The sequence below is a fragment of the Medicago sativa genome, chromosome 6 (assembly GCF_051527215.1).
Source record: "Medicago sativa cultivar Bolivia chromosome 6, Bolivia_mono, whole genome shotgun sequence".
In the NCBI taxonomy this organism is placed as follows: domain Eukaryota; kingdom Viridiplantae; phylum Streptophyta; class Magnoliopsida; order Fabales; family Fabaceae; genus Medicago; species Medicago sativa.
In genome coordinates, this window is record NC_140754.1 from 54530809 (window position 1) to 54543968 (window position 13160).

At 33.6% G+C, this 13160-nt stretch overlaps 1 protein-coding gene and 1 long non-coding RNA gene across 2 annotated transcripts; one reads left to right on the forward strand and one right to left on the reverse strand.

The window, feature by feature from the left end:
• Positions 1–4974: 4974 nt before the first annotated feature.
• On the forward strand, positions 4975–5899 carry LOC146915719 (uncharacterized). Its single transcript, XM_085721421.1, has 2 exons — positions 4975–5175; positions 5630–5899. Exons 1-2 carry the CDS (start codon positions 4975–4977, stop codon positions 5897–5899), a joined length of 471 nt encoding a protein of 156 aa, XP_085577547.1.
• Positions 5900–9880: 3981 nt separating this feature from the next.
• Positions 9881–13144, reverse strand: LOC146915720 (uncharacterized). The gene is made up of 3 exons (XR_015014725.1): positions 13087–13144; positions 11228–11432; positions 9881–10161 (listed from the first exon to the last, which is right to left on the reverse strand). It is a non-coding gene; the product is annotated as an uncharacterized LOC146915720 (long non-coding RNA).
• Positions 13145–13160: the final 16 nt, after the last annotated feature.

Below are 13160 nucleotides of genomic sequence, written 5' to 3' on the forward strand. Positions count from 1 at the left end.
TTTGAACCTGAAACTGTAAAAAGACTAGTGAATCAAACACATGTATCAAACAATAAAATGTGGCAACATGCTTGTTTGCTCATGGACTATCTTAAACAGAGGTAGCAACATCTTGTAAACACCAATAACTTCTTTCATGACCATGGAACCTTCAACTCTTTCACCACCATTACTCCAAATACTAATCTTAGCCTCAAGTACACATATTTCCTCAGCATTAATCTTTGCAGTCATTGCCTCCAAGTGCATTGATAAGTGTACTTACAGCCCTTAAGCATTCCCAAGTGTCACAACCCCCTGCCTTCTTTCTCTTTGCATATGGCTCTTTAATAAGTCTTATTTTATAAGGTTTTTAAGTGTTTATTTTAGTAGAATTTTATGTGTTTTAATTTCTTTTTAGAACTTTGGTACTTCAAATTTGTTTGTTTTTATTTCAGGATCAAATATGATGAAAGATCAAGTCTTTGAGCAAAAGAAGGGATTTAGAAGCATGGTTAAGGAAAGAAAGGATTCAAGCATGATTTAGTGCTGATTTGGTGCATATTTATTAGGGGTGGGAATAGGCCAGGCCGCTCGTCAGGGGCCTATGGCTCGGCCTACTAAAATCCCGGCTCGGCCTTGCTCGTTTAATAAATGGATCAAGCTTGAGCTTTTTATAAAGCCTATTAATTTAATTAGGTCAGGTTTAGGCTTATAGAAAAGTCTATCAAGCCTCTCAGGCCGGCCCGTATACAAGTATATTACATTTTTCCATATTTATTTTATATATATATATATATATATATATATATATCAAAAAGAATTATTGATCCTTCAAATTTTCATACTATAATTAATTATTATTATTTCAGTTTTTTTATTTATTTTGTATGGCTTGCTACTGATATATTTATATACATTTGTGTGAACTGTTAAGGCTTGCTACTTATATGCCTAAGGTCAAGTATGGTTGTTAGATTAAGTTTGAAATCCTTGTTGTTATCAGACATGGTTATTCTTGAGTTTCTATCCATCTATAAATTTTACAATTGTGTTTCATTAGTTTAATATGTATTTAATTAATGTTTATCGCTATATTAAGTACGTTGCACAAATTGAAAGGAAAATATTTTTGATGAATAGACTGTTTGAAATTTGCAGCACAAACTAGGCTTTTAAACAGGCTAATAGGCCAGGCCAGGCTTAAAATAAAGCCTTTCACAGGTAAAAGGTCAAGGCTTAGGCCTTAGTTTTTTCAACTAGGTCTAGCCTGTTTAAGCAAAGCCTAGCTCGGCCTGGCTCATTCCCACCCCTAATATTTATGTGCTGATCTTGTGCATATTTATGTGCTGATTCAGTGTAAATTTATGTTCCGATTTGGGCTGTTTTTATGACCGTTTTTAGTGCCTTATAATGTGGAACTATTTCCTTTTCTAGAGGCTGGCTTTTGCTATATATAGAGTTAATATAATTTGGTAGATAATAGAATTTGGAAATCCAAATACAACAATTTGGAAATCCAAAAACAACAATTTTAAGACGTTTCGTTATGTTATGTCTACCGAAAAAGTTACTTATTAAGGTTAAATTGTCCCTAAATACATTAAGGATAAATCAAGTTATAGAAATACATCTGTTTTGGACCAGCCAAAAGGACCCTTGGCCCATTTACTTAGGCCCAATACAATTCAAAGCCCAAATACCACGTTTGGCAAAGTTACTTCCGACACACCCCTTCCACACAAGGGGGTGCACAGAACGAAAGAAACTGGTTCAAATGAACCACAACATGTCTTTGCACGTTCCCGCAATAAACTCTCTAGCGGTTACACTTGCCACGATTTCGTAACAGCCAGAGCCAGGTGTGCCATTACAACGGCTCTGTAGCCCTCGACTCACGGCAGTCCCCAAGGTAGAATCTCTCTTCCTTCTAAACCCTCACTCTCTGATCTCTACTGACTTGAGCGTCGGAGTGCCTGCAGGTACACACCCCCCATCCGCTCCAAGAAGCATTCTGAATTATTCCACTACCGTCACAACCACCGCATTCAAAGCACCGATAGTCACCTTCTGATCAGGTACGATCAACATCTTTGACTAAAACGAAGAAGTGATTGTTGTTATAGACAACAACACTAAAAAATTCACAAATGTGACCCTGAATTTGATTGAAATTTGTTTTAAACAAAACCATATTGTGAATAAAAAATCTAACACTAGTTGTTTAATATTATCATTAATACTGATAAAATGGATATGTCATAATTTTTTAGATTGCTACAAAACATAAGAAAATGTTTTGGATTGAAAAAGAAAATAATGCAAGTTGTACTTTTGTTACAGTTATGCAACAAAATTACGTGATTATTATGTGAGCCAACGTAATTTACGTGATTGAAATGTCACTTACTTGGTTTTAAGTAGAAATTGGTTATGTTTATTTTTCAAGCAAATTACGTGAAATTCCATAAACTTATGCATCGAATTACACAATTGGCAAATTGGGTATATATAGTCCCTAGTCAGCATATTAAAATCGCAAGAATATAGAATTCCCATTTTTCCCTGGTTCTAGTGCTAAGGTTTGGAGGTGTTGCATGCTCCAAAATAAGAAAAAATCTGAATTTCAGATTTCTATTGAATAAGACTGAGTTAACTCAGACTTAAAGAGAGATTTATGCACCATGCATTCTTGAGGGGAAAAGATTGCACCTTTGATCGTATGATCAAAATTAAATTCTCCTTCTATTTTATTAGTCGTGTGATTTTAATATTTGACATGTCAGAATTTATCATGTGAACAAGTGTTTAACTTTAAACTTGTCTAACTTGGACTTAATTCCAAAGTTATATGTTTATACAATTTTATTTATTGCAGTCAAGATAAGTGAATCAAAAGTTCTTATAAATCAGTGTTTAGAGAATTTGAATCTCTAAACATAATAAATTATGATATGTGCGAACTTGATGACACATAAACTAGAAATGTTAAATTGATATTTTATCATATTTATTGTTGACTATAAATTTTGAAGAAATAAAATTGATATGCTTGATATGTTCAATTTCTATAATGAAAATTGAAATTCATGTTCGATAGAGTACCCAAGTCTAAGAACAAAAATTCTAATAAAGAAGTTTTGAAGAAAAGACAATCCAACTTGTCTTATTTTTTAACTTAGACTTGTCTGGACTTTATTTAAATTCTGGATCCCAAGAGAGTTGAACATACTAGTAGAGCCTATGAATGTGTATTCATTGGGTATGCTATAAATAGCGAAACATATAGGTTTATGACCTAAATGCTAAATTGATCATAGAATAAAACGATGTTGATTTCTATGTAAATATTTACCCCTTTAAATAAAGAATAGTGGTGGCACTAGTGGGAGCATGACATTTATGGGGGCAATATAAATTCCTTTTTAAAAATTAAAAACTAGTGGGGGCACTATATCTGATCATATTTCCGTAATCAGAAATAGTTATGAAAACATCATACGAGATGTTACAGAACCTCAAAGAGGTAAGAAAACTAGAATTGCTAAAGAGTATGAACTTGGTTTATACATTGGAAGAAGATCCATTAAGCCTTAAAGAAGCTACATCCTCATTGGATGCTGAATTATGGCAAGACGCAATCTGGTTTTAGTTTTTTCCAAAATTCAAATACAACTGATTGGTTTTATTTGAAGAAAAAAGAATGAAAGGTTCAACTAGCTGAGAAAATGAAGAGAAAATAAGGTTTGCTGAAAATACCCATTGTCTTCTGCACTTTTAAGAATCCAAACAACCTATCTAGCACCAAGTTCATGTAATGTAACAACTTTTGCTTCCTCTAATACACAACCCTAACTTCAGTTTATGGCTTATTCCTCCGCTTTTGGTTTTGTTTCTAAACACCAATACAAAGCATAACCATCATCAATAGATTACATACAAGACCATTGTTGAGCTTAAAAGCTAAACTTCCCAATATAGCTTATGGAGTGGGAGGCTCGGATGAGAGAGAAAAAGGGAGGAGAATAGGATTTCAAGCTTGTGTTAGGGCTTAATTGTGACAAGGATCATGATATATTAATTGCATATTGGATTGGTTTTGATTTGGGAGATGAATTGGTGATATTTGAGGGAAAAGAGAGAGAGCCGTGAGAGACAAAGAGGAAAGAGGAGGGAGTTGTTTTTTGATGGAGGAGAAATGAGAGGGAAGGAATAAGGGCAGGTGGGATAACTCTTATAAATACTAATGTTGAAATTACTTTTATGCCCTTTCCTTAATTTGCAACTTCATATTCTCGTTTGTTCTCAGTTGGCTAACACAACACAGTTAAATATTCTTAGTGCTCCGTTAAATAATGTTCGAGATAATACCAGAAATCTTTGTGTTCCTCGTTATATAATTAACCCTTCATAATTATTTCTCCTCGTTATATAATTAACCCTTCATAATTATTTCTTTTCTAACATGTTCAACTAATACTGCAGTCTATTGAGAATTTGCGGGATATTACAAATTATCCAATAATCAAAACCAAAAAAATAGATGTCTAAAAAACAAAAACAAAAACAAAATCAAACTCAATTATAAATTAGAGATGAATATGTTGAACCTGATATGAGATGCGACAGTGAAGGTCAAAGTTGGGTCGATGACGGATAGGAAGAGACGGCGACACAATAGAGAATGAGGAAGGTTATTGACAGTGACTTTGTCTCAAAATTGAGAATAAATTCTAGGGGTGTTTGTGTAAATTTTCATAGTAACATCATTAAGGTCTTTTATGTAAACACTCAACATAAATATTTACTGGAATAACAAAAAACTCCAACAATCGTTGTTCTCCTCCTCCTCCTTTCCTCAATCAAATGATGGCTTCCATTGCAAAGCCCAAAAAACACGTATACGTCCATCTTTGGATTGCTTCTCTACTACTGGTATTAACCCGTACATCTAGTACACCTGAATCAATATCAGGTGCGGGATGTCCCCCAACAATGGAAAGCTTCCAACTCTGTAGAGACCTGCTGGAGCTCATCGCCACGCTCCATTATTCTCACAACAGAGAAAACACAACATCCTCTGTTGTGTTTGTTGCTGCCCCACCAACCCCAAAAGGATGGGTTACGTGGGGACTCGATCCCATAGGCTCAGGGATGATTGGCTCACAAGTCATAGAGACATACATAAATGATGATGTAATGGAGATAATAACACCGAATATCCAAGATTACAATATAATTGTTCTTATTAAGTTAACCATTGAAACATAGGATTTGAAAGCTGAAGAGAACGGTGGTCTAATGAAAATATATGCATATGTGAAACTTGAAAACTCTCAAGGAGTCAACATGACTTGGTAGGTAGGTCACTTCGTTGTGAATGGAAAGCTCTTCAAACATCACTCACACCCAGCAAATCTAAATGCCAAAGAGAAGCTAAACTTGGCTAAAGAATGTGCTTTAAAATCCAGGTCAGTAATTGTGTATTTAATTTTATATATTTATGAAAACTGTCTATTCTTAAATTATTTTTAGAAAAATAGGTGTTTTGTACCATTTTTTAAAATGACGGGGTTTTGAAAAATAATGATTATGCTTGTTTTCTTTTTCTATTAATTTTCATGTTTGATGTTTTGCTGAATGATGGCAGGTATATGAAATATTATGTAAACTTGGTTGGACAATTTTCATTTTCACTACATTGATCATTGAAAAATATGTGGATATTTATCTATCAGCTCATCTGTGGTGGTTCTACCTTCAAGTTGGTTTCCAATTTGGAGGGTATGATGTTGGATCTCTTAGTTGGGGAATCAGTATCTTTCTTACAAGTGAGATGATTGAATTTAGTGGGCATCGCAGTATGAGAAGTATGATGTTTTTCTTTGCCACTGCTATACTGGTAACAAAAGATTTCTAAATGATTATTGAATTTTTTTCTTCTTCAGATTTTGAATCTAAAAGATTTTTGTGATATGAATAACCTTCCTTAGTGCTTCTTTTTTGTAGATTTCCGAATAAATTGTCACGCCATCACAAGAATAGATCTTGCTGGAATTTGACTCACAATAAGTTTAGATACTTAGTAATGTTGATTGAGGTTGTCCACGTATCCCGAGGATTTAAAGTGTTCGGTCATGAAGAGACATGGAAGTCATGGTACATTGCTATTCTTTCTTTCCAAAAATCTTTTAGATTCAAAATCTGAAGTAAAAAAAATTCAATAAGCATTCAGGAATCTTTTGTTTGTAGGATAGTAGTGGCAAATAAAAATCACAATTCCCATATTGCGAGTCCCACTGAAGAGACCAATGCATAGGTTGGCCGCATTTTCCTTGACTTAATCTACACCTTATGGTTAAACAAGTATTTTTTTTTTGAAGGAACCTTATGGTTAAACAAGTATGTATAACATTTTCCGCTCACTAACCTACACCTTCAAGCTGAAGATTTTAATTTATGGAAATTCACTTGAATTATGGTGCAGGAAGAGCTTGATGGTCGATCTAGTACATTGTGTTAAATTTGGTTCGTTGCTGCTGTCATGTGAAGGACTTTAATTGGACTGTTCATCCTAGTTATAACTATATCATATGATAGTATTGTATGCTCATTGTTTATGCCACCATCTAGTGACCTATGGCCACTGCCAGTTTCCAGAGTAGGACCATTTTTACCTACGGACAAGTCATAAACGTCACTAAAACTATTATTATTATTATTATTATTATTATTATTATTATTATTATTATTATTATATTCACAAACATAACAACTCGTACAAACTCACTTTCTCTGGATGGAACACAAACTTCACTCATATCGCAAATCACCGTGAACCTCACCTCGCCACCGTACGCCGTATTTCTAACTTCACCACCGAATCAAAACCTAGCACGGCTCACCTCACCACCGTATCTCTCACTCTCGCAGATTCTCACCTCCGTCAAGCATTTAAATTGGGTGACATCGTAGCAGCAGAAATGATGATGGTGACTCTTAGCATTTCTTCTCATCGTTAGGGTTAGTGTTCTCATTCTTTGAGATTTGCGCTATTTATTTAGAAATTGTTGTTGTTGCTGATGTTGAAATTGACGTGTTTCAATTGTTAAAATTGAACTTGAGTTTGAAATTGATGTTGAAATTAATTTGTTTTCATCTATAACTCGGGTAATTCTTCACTGCAACATGTGATTCTCTCGAGTTGTTAGCCACAAAATGAAAATCAGTGTTAATGATGATTTTAATGTAATATTTTATCAGTTTCTTCTTCTTTGAAATATGTGGTTGTAGAATAAGCTTTTGTTGGACTTGTAGAATATGTTACGGTTTTACTTATTTTATTTTATGCATTTGTTTTGCATCTAGAGAAAATAATAAAATGCGAGATAATAGATTGATGAAATGGTGGCCAAATTTGGCTGATTGGCGTGCATATCATGTAGTATGTAGTAGGATTGAAAGTTATAACATTGCAGTATTTGTTTGAATTTGGTGTTTGATTTTGGCCAAATGAATTTCCTCACTATAAATTCTGCAAGAAAGAAAGAGGTGGTATGATATTATTCAAGAAAGAAGGACCATTACGACACCTAGAAGATATGGTTATGCAGACTTGGTTAAAAGCGGTGAATGAAGAGATGGATTCATTGGTGAAGAACCAAACTTGGAAACTTGGGAAACTACCAAAAAACCAAAGGGTAGTAGGATGCAAGTGGATCTTCAAGAAAAGGGAAGGTATTCCGGGAGTTGAAGGTCCTAGGTACAAAGCAAGACTTGGGGCCAAGGGTTTCACTCAAGTTGAGGGGAGTGACTAGAATGAGATCTTCTCACCGACATTGTTCTTCAAGGATACTTATGGCTATTGTGAATCAATTCAATCATGAGTTAGAACAAATGGATGTGAAAACTGCTTTCTTACATGGTGACCTTGAAGAGATAATCTACATGGAGCAACCAAATGGGTTTGTGGAAAACAAGTCTAAGGTATGTCTTTTTAAAAAATCTTTGTATGGGTTGAAGCAAAGCCCTGGGCAATGGTATCGTCGCTTTGATGGGTTTCTGTTGAAGACCGAATTTATGAGAAGTGGGTATGATATTCTTGTGCGTACATGTTAAAGAAGAAGGAGAAAGTTATTCTCTACCTTCTTTTATGTGGATGATATCTTGATGGCAAGCTCTAGCAAGGTTGATATTGTGAAGCTCAAAGAAAAGTTAAATGGTGAATTTGAGATGAAAGATCTTGGTTTGGCAAAGAGAGTCATTGGAATTGTTATATTGAGGAATCGTGACAAAGGAGAACTTTTCTTATCTCAACTAAGTTATTTGAAGAAGGTGGTGGAGTGTTTTAGAATGTCAAACTCTAAAACCGTGAGCACTCCCTTGGCTCACCACACAAAGTTGTCTATAAAACAATGTCCTCATTCCGAGGATGAGAAGAAGATGATGGAGAGTACTCCCTATTCAAGTGGGGTTGGAAGCATCATGTATGGAATGGTTTGTAGTAGACTGGACTTGACTTATGCGGTGAGCATTGTGAGGTTGTTTATGGAAAATCCGGGTATTGTGCATTGGGAAGCTTTGTAGTGGGTGTTGAGGTATTTGAACGAGTCTTTGATGGGCAGTATGAAGTACACAAGAAATGCTCAAGAGAAAGACGCTTTGTAGGGGTACGTAGATGCGAACTATGCGGGAAATGCGGACACAAGAAAATCTTTATCGGGTTTTGTGTTTACTCTTCATGGCATGACTACTAGTTGGAAGGAAAATCAACAATTCGTGGTTGCACTATCTACAACTCAAGTGGAGTATATAGCCCTTGTTGAAGGGGTGAAAGAGGCCATATGGTTGAAATGTATGATTGGCGAGTTAGGAATTACTGAAGAATGTGTGAAGATACATAGTGATAGCCAAAGTGCCATTCACTTGGAAAATCACTAAGTGTATCATGAGAGGACAAAGCACATTGACATTCGTTTGCACTTTGTGAGAGAAATGGTTGAATCAAAAGAGATTGTTGTGGAGAAAGTTGCATCGGAAGAGAATCCGGCGGATTTCTTTACCAAGTCATTACCTAGATCAAGGTTCTAGCATTACTTGGACTTGATCAAGTTTGTTGAAAAGTAATTCCCCCATTGGAGAGAGCAACATGGCGGTTGATGGTTAAATTGACAACATCACCTGTTTGAAGTCAAGGTGGATAAATGTTGAAATTTACTTAAAATTGAAGGTATGAAGGAGTAAAAAATTGTGCCCCGATCTGTAGAAATAGGTGGCCAATTTTGAGTGTTAATTCAGCCTTTCCTTTCGAAATTTTCCGGGCCCCGATTTGTATAAATCGGTGGCCGATTTTGAGGATAAGACTGGGTTCGTACTATGTATGAAGGTGAAATCGGGGGCCGATTTGCTGATTTCGGTGGCCGATTTTCGCGTTTTCTGAACACTATAAAAAACTTCATTCTTCATGTTTTTTGGGAGAGCTTCAAGAGAGAAACCTTGGTTTACAAAGGAGGTAACTTTAAGATTGAGTGTCTTTGTAGTGAGGTTCTCTTCGCTTGGGTAACATTGTAATCACCTTGGGTAGTGAGACTTCACCATTGGAAGGACGAAAAAGCTTCCTTTTGTATTTTGTCTTAGGATTCATTGAGAGTCTGGGTGACTTGAAAAAGGGTAGAAATTAGATCTTGTTCTTTTGTGAGCTTTTAAGCTAATCTCTTGTAACTCTTTGTATCACTTTCATCTTAGTGGATTGGAGAGCTGCTCTCTCCCCCATTGTAGGTCATATTGGACTGAATTGGGTTACCATCTTGGTGTGTTTGTTTTCTTTCTTGCTTTCTTATCTTGTTTGCTTTGATTATGCTTGTGGTGTTTCTTTACACATAGATTTAGATCTGTTTTTTTTTTTGTTGTTGTTGTTGCTTGAGGATACTTTGCTCATTGATTACCACTCCCTTTGCTCCACACATAATCATTGTTTTTCATTGGTGTGATTCTTTTGAGATCGAATTCACAACACTATAAAATATAACTGCCAGATTCTTCATAATTTAAAAAGTATTGTAATACATATTAAAAATATAATAGAACCATATGAAAAAAGTAACATACCTCCTGAAGTGCTACTAAGGCTTCAGCCGTCTAGCGTGATACCTCCATAGATAGTTGGTCTGTAATCTGTCTGACCTACATCCAAATACTTGACTAGATGTCATTCCAACAAATCATAGGGCCAAGTTTAAACTAACTTCTATATCATAAAATTCTTTCAATATTTCTTTTTTACATAAGTGATTATGTAGAAGTCCAAACTAACCTAAGCAACTAACATTAAAAAAAAAAAAGTTCTTATAATTTCATAGGGTTATAGAGAAAAAACTAATAAAATAATTGTGACATAATCACTGAAGTAAAAATTATCTGAGTTATTTTGCAACACCCATCAATATACAACAGTTTTTATCGAGTAATCATACCGAGGCTATGCATTCGCGAGAAAGGATAGAATTTAACCCTTAAAATTATTGGAACAAAAGAGCAATACTTATAATTTTCTAATACTAAGTTTATAGTAGGCTATTGATTTTTGTATGTTCCGGAAAACATTCACTTGTTTCAAAAATATCTCTAAAAATACAACGATCTCCCACTTATTTCAAAATTTTAATTAAAGACAAAATATTGGGATGAACATGGTAGATGTAATACATCTTTCAAAAATAAATCCTAGATGTAATTCTTCAAAAAAAAAAATGTAATGCGTTGTAACTATGTTGCCAATCAATTGGCCCAACTAATTTTGAGCTTCTCTTTTCATCAAAATAAACAAATGTAATGCACTAATTTCAGACAATAATCTTCTTCTCATCAATCAACATAAAATAAGCAAAACTTGAATCTCATTTTTTTTTCTTCTTAAAAATCCTTATGAACTAAATTGAACCAAATCCTCAACCATTAAAAGTTAACCATAGACATCAAAACATAGGGCACGTGGAGAGAAAAAGGAGATTGTAGATATAAAAAAGAGATTGAAAAAGATTGGTTAGAAGTTAATAGATGATTCCTTAAAAAAAAGAAGTTAATAGATGATATCATCAAATCCAAAATGCAAAACAAGAATATGCACGTTCCAATTACATTATCTCTAAAAACCACACGATTTTCCATTTATCTTTGTAGATCCAGTTCAAAACGACCAAGAGTTAATCACCGAAGAAAAAAAGAAATAAAGAGGATAGAGAAACCTAACCTGTTTCTATCGAAACACAAGAGTAAATTACAATATGGTATTATTGAGGAGACCAAGACATGGACCATTGTAATCACGTTGCATAGTTCCATACATCAAAACACCTTCGTTTTGCAAGCTCTGACTCTTCAGTAGACAAACTTGTAGAATCGTCTCTAGCTATAATTCCTTAGATTGTTGGTGCGGAGGACGGAGGAAAATAAACCTGCAAAATCAGAACACAAAACCGAGAAACAATAATAGTGACTGAACTAAAAATGATCTGAGTTATTTTGCAACTCCCGTCAAAATACAACAGTTTTTCGATGTTAATCATGCCGAGGCTATCCATACATGAAAAAAACAAGAATTTGACCCATAAAATTATTGGAACAAAAGCACAATACTTATATATAATTTTGTAACACTAAGTTCAGTGTAGGCTACTGATTATTGTATGTTCCGTAGAACATGTACTTCCTGACAATTAAGAAGACTGTTTCATATATATAAGGCATTTACGAAGCCAATAAAATGGTACACGGTTCAACACGTTCAGTAAAAGCCAAGGAAACAAATAAGCTATCAAATTCCTTGACTGAGCAACAAAAAACTAACTAGAATATGGAATTAAAACAAACACATGATAATAAGTTATTAATTGTGATTAATTTGACTTGGTCTAGTTGTGTTACTAGCTGTTTGGTTTGCATTTTCATATTCTATTTTCATTTTTTTAACTGTTTTCATTTTCAATTTTTAAGATTTAGAAAATACATTTGTTTTTTTTTTAACCAAAAAAAATACGTTTGTTTTGATATATAGAATTAAGATTTTCAAACAATTTATAAATATTTTATATATAGAATTAACAAAAGTTATTAAAAAGTCTCTAGAAAAAAGTTATTAAAACGTACTTCCCTAAAAACAGAAATTAAAACGTACTATATATTTGGTAGTTAATATAAGTTTGTTTTTATTATTGTCTCTTTTAATTTAATAAAAGTGATTTAAAACAAAATGGTGTTTTTTTGCATTTATTTTGGATACAATTTAGTGACATTATATTTCTGGTCCCTTATATAATATCAAATTTTATTATAGTGTCTAAAATTTTATTTCAAATTTTTCTCTGTCTAAATTTTTTTAAAAATCGGTATCAGGTCCAAGTAACTGTCACTAGTTTTAATCCTGCTTTTCCATAGACGTTGACGTCGCATGTTTCAAATTACATTTTTATATGACATATCATTGGTACGATCTTAATACATAAATTTGTTTGAATAACAGTCTTAAAATATTATTAGATTAATAATTTAACAATTTAATCTTTATGAATTTATATATACTTCAAATTAGAAATTAAATTGTTAAATTTTGCCTTATAAATTGATACAAGCTCAAAAAGACACAATGTTATTATTCTCTACATTATCCATCTTTGAAATTTTGCCTTATAAATGGCTTCTTCCATTTTCTGTGTACAAATAGTGATACATCATTTACATATACAATCTTGTCTCTTTCACACAAATTCAGAAACAACAAAAGAAAATTGAAAATTAAAACTTGCTATAAATTTATTGGAAGTGACGAGGTAAACTTGCTTATACGGGTCTTTCCAATTTGGTTTTCTTATCATTTAGTTAAAGTGTTGTTAATGAGTATGGTCTCTGGTCTCTCTCTCACATTATACAAACACAAAAACTATTTACTATACATAATTACAGAGCCTAATTAAGAATTAGAATAGTGAGAAAGAAAGTCTTAATTAACTCACAGAATCAGAAACATTGCAGCCAGAATCAGAAATATTTGCATATTAATATAAGCAAACACAAGTAAAAGCATACATGTTTATCAAAATAGCAAATTGTTACCTTTTGACTCAAGCTGCAAGCAAAGATCCTTCTGTCGAATTTAGACCATAAGAGAGATCAAATGGTTCCTACCA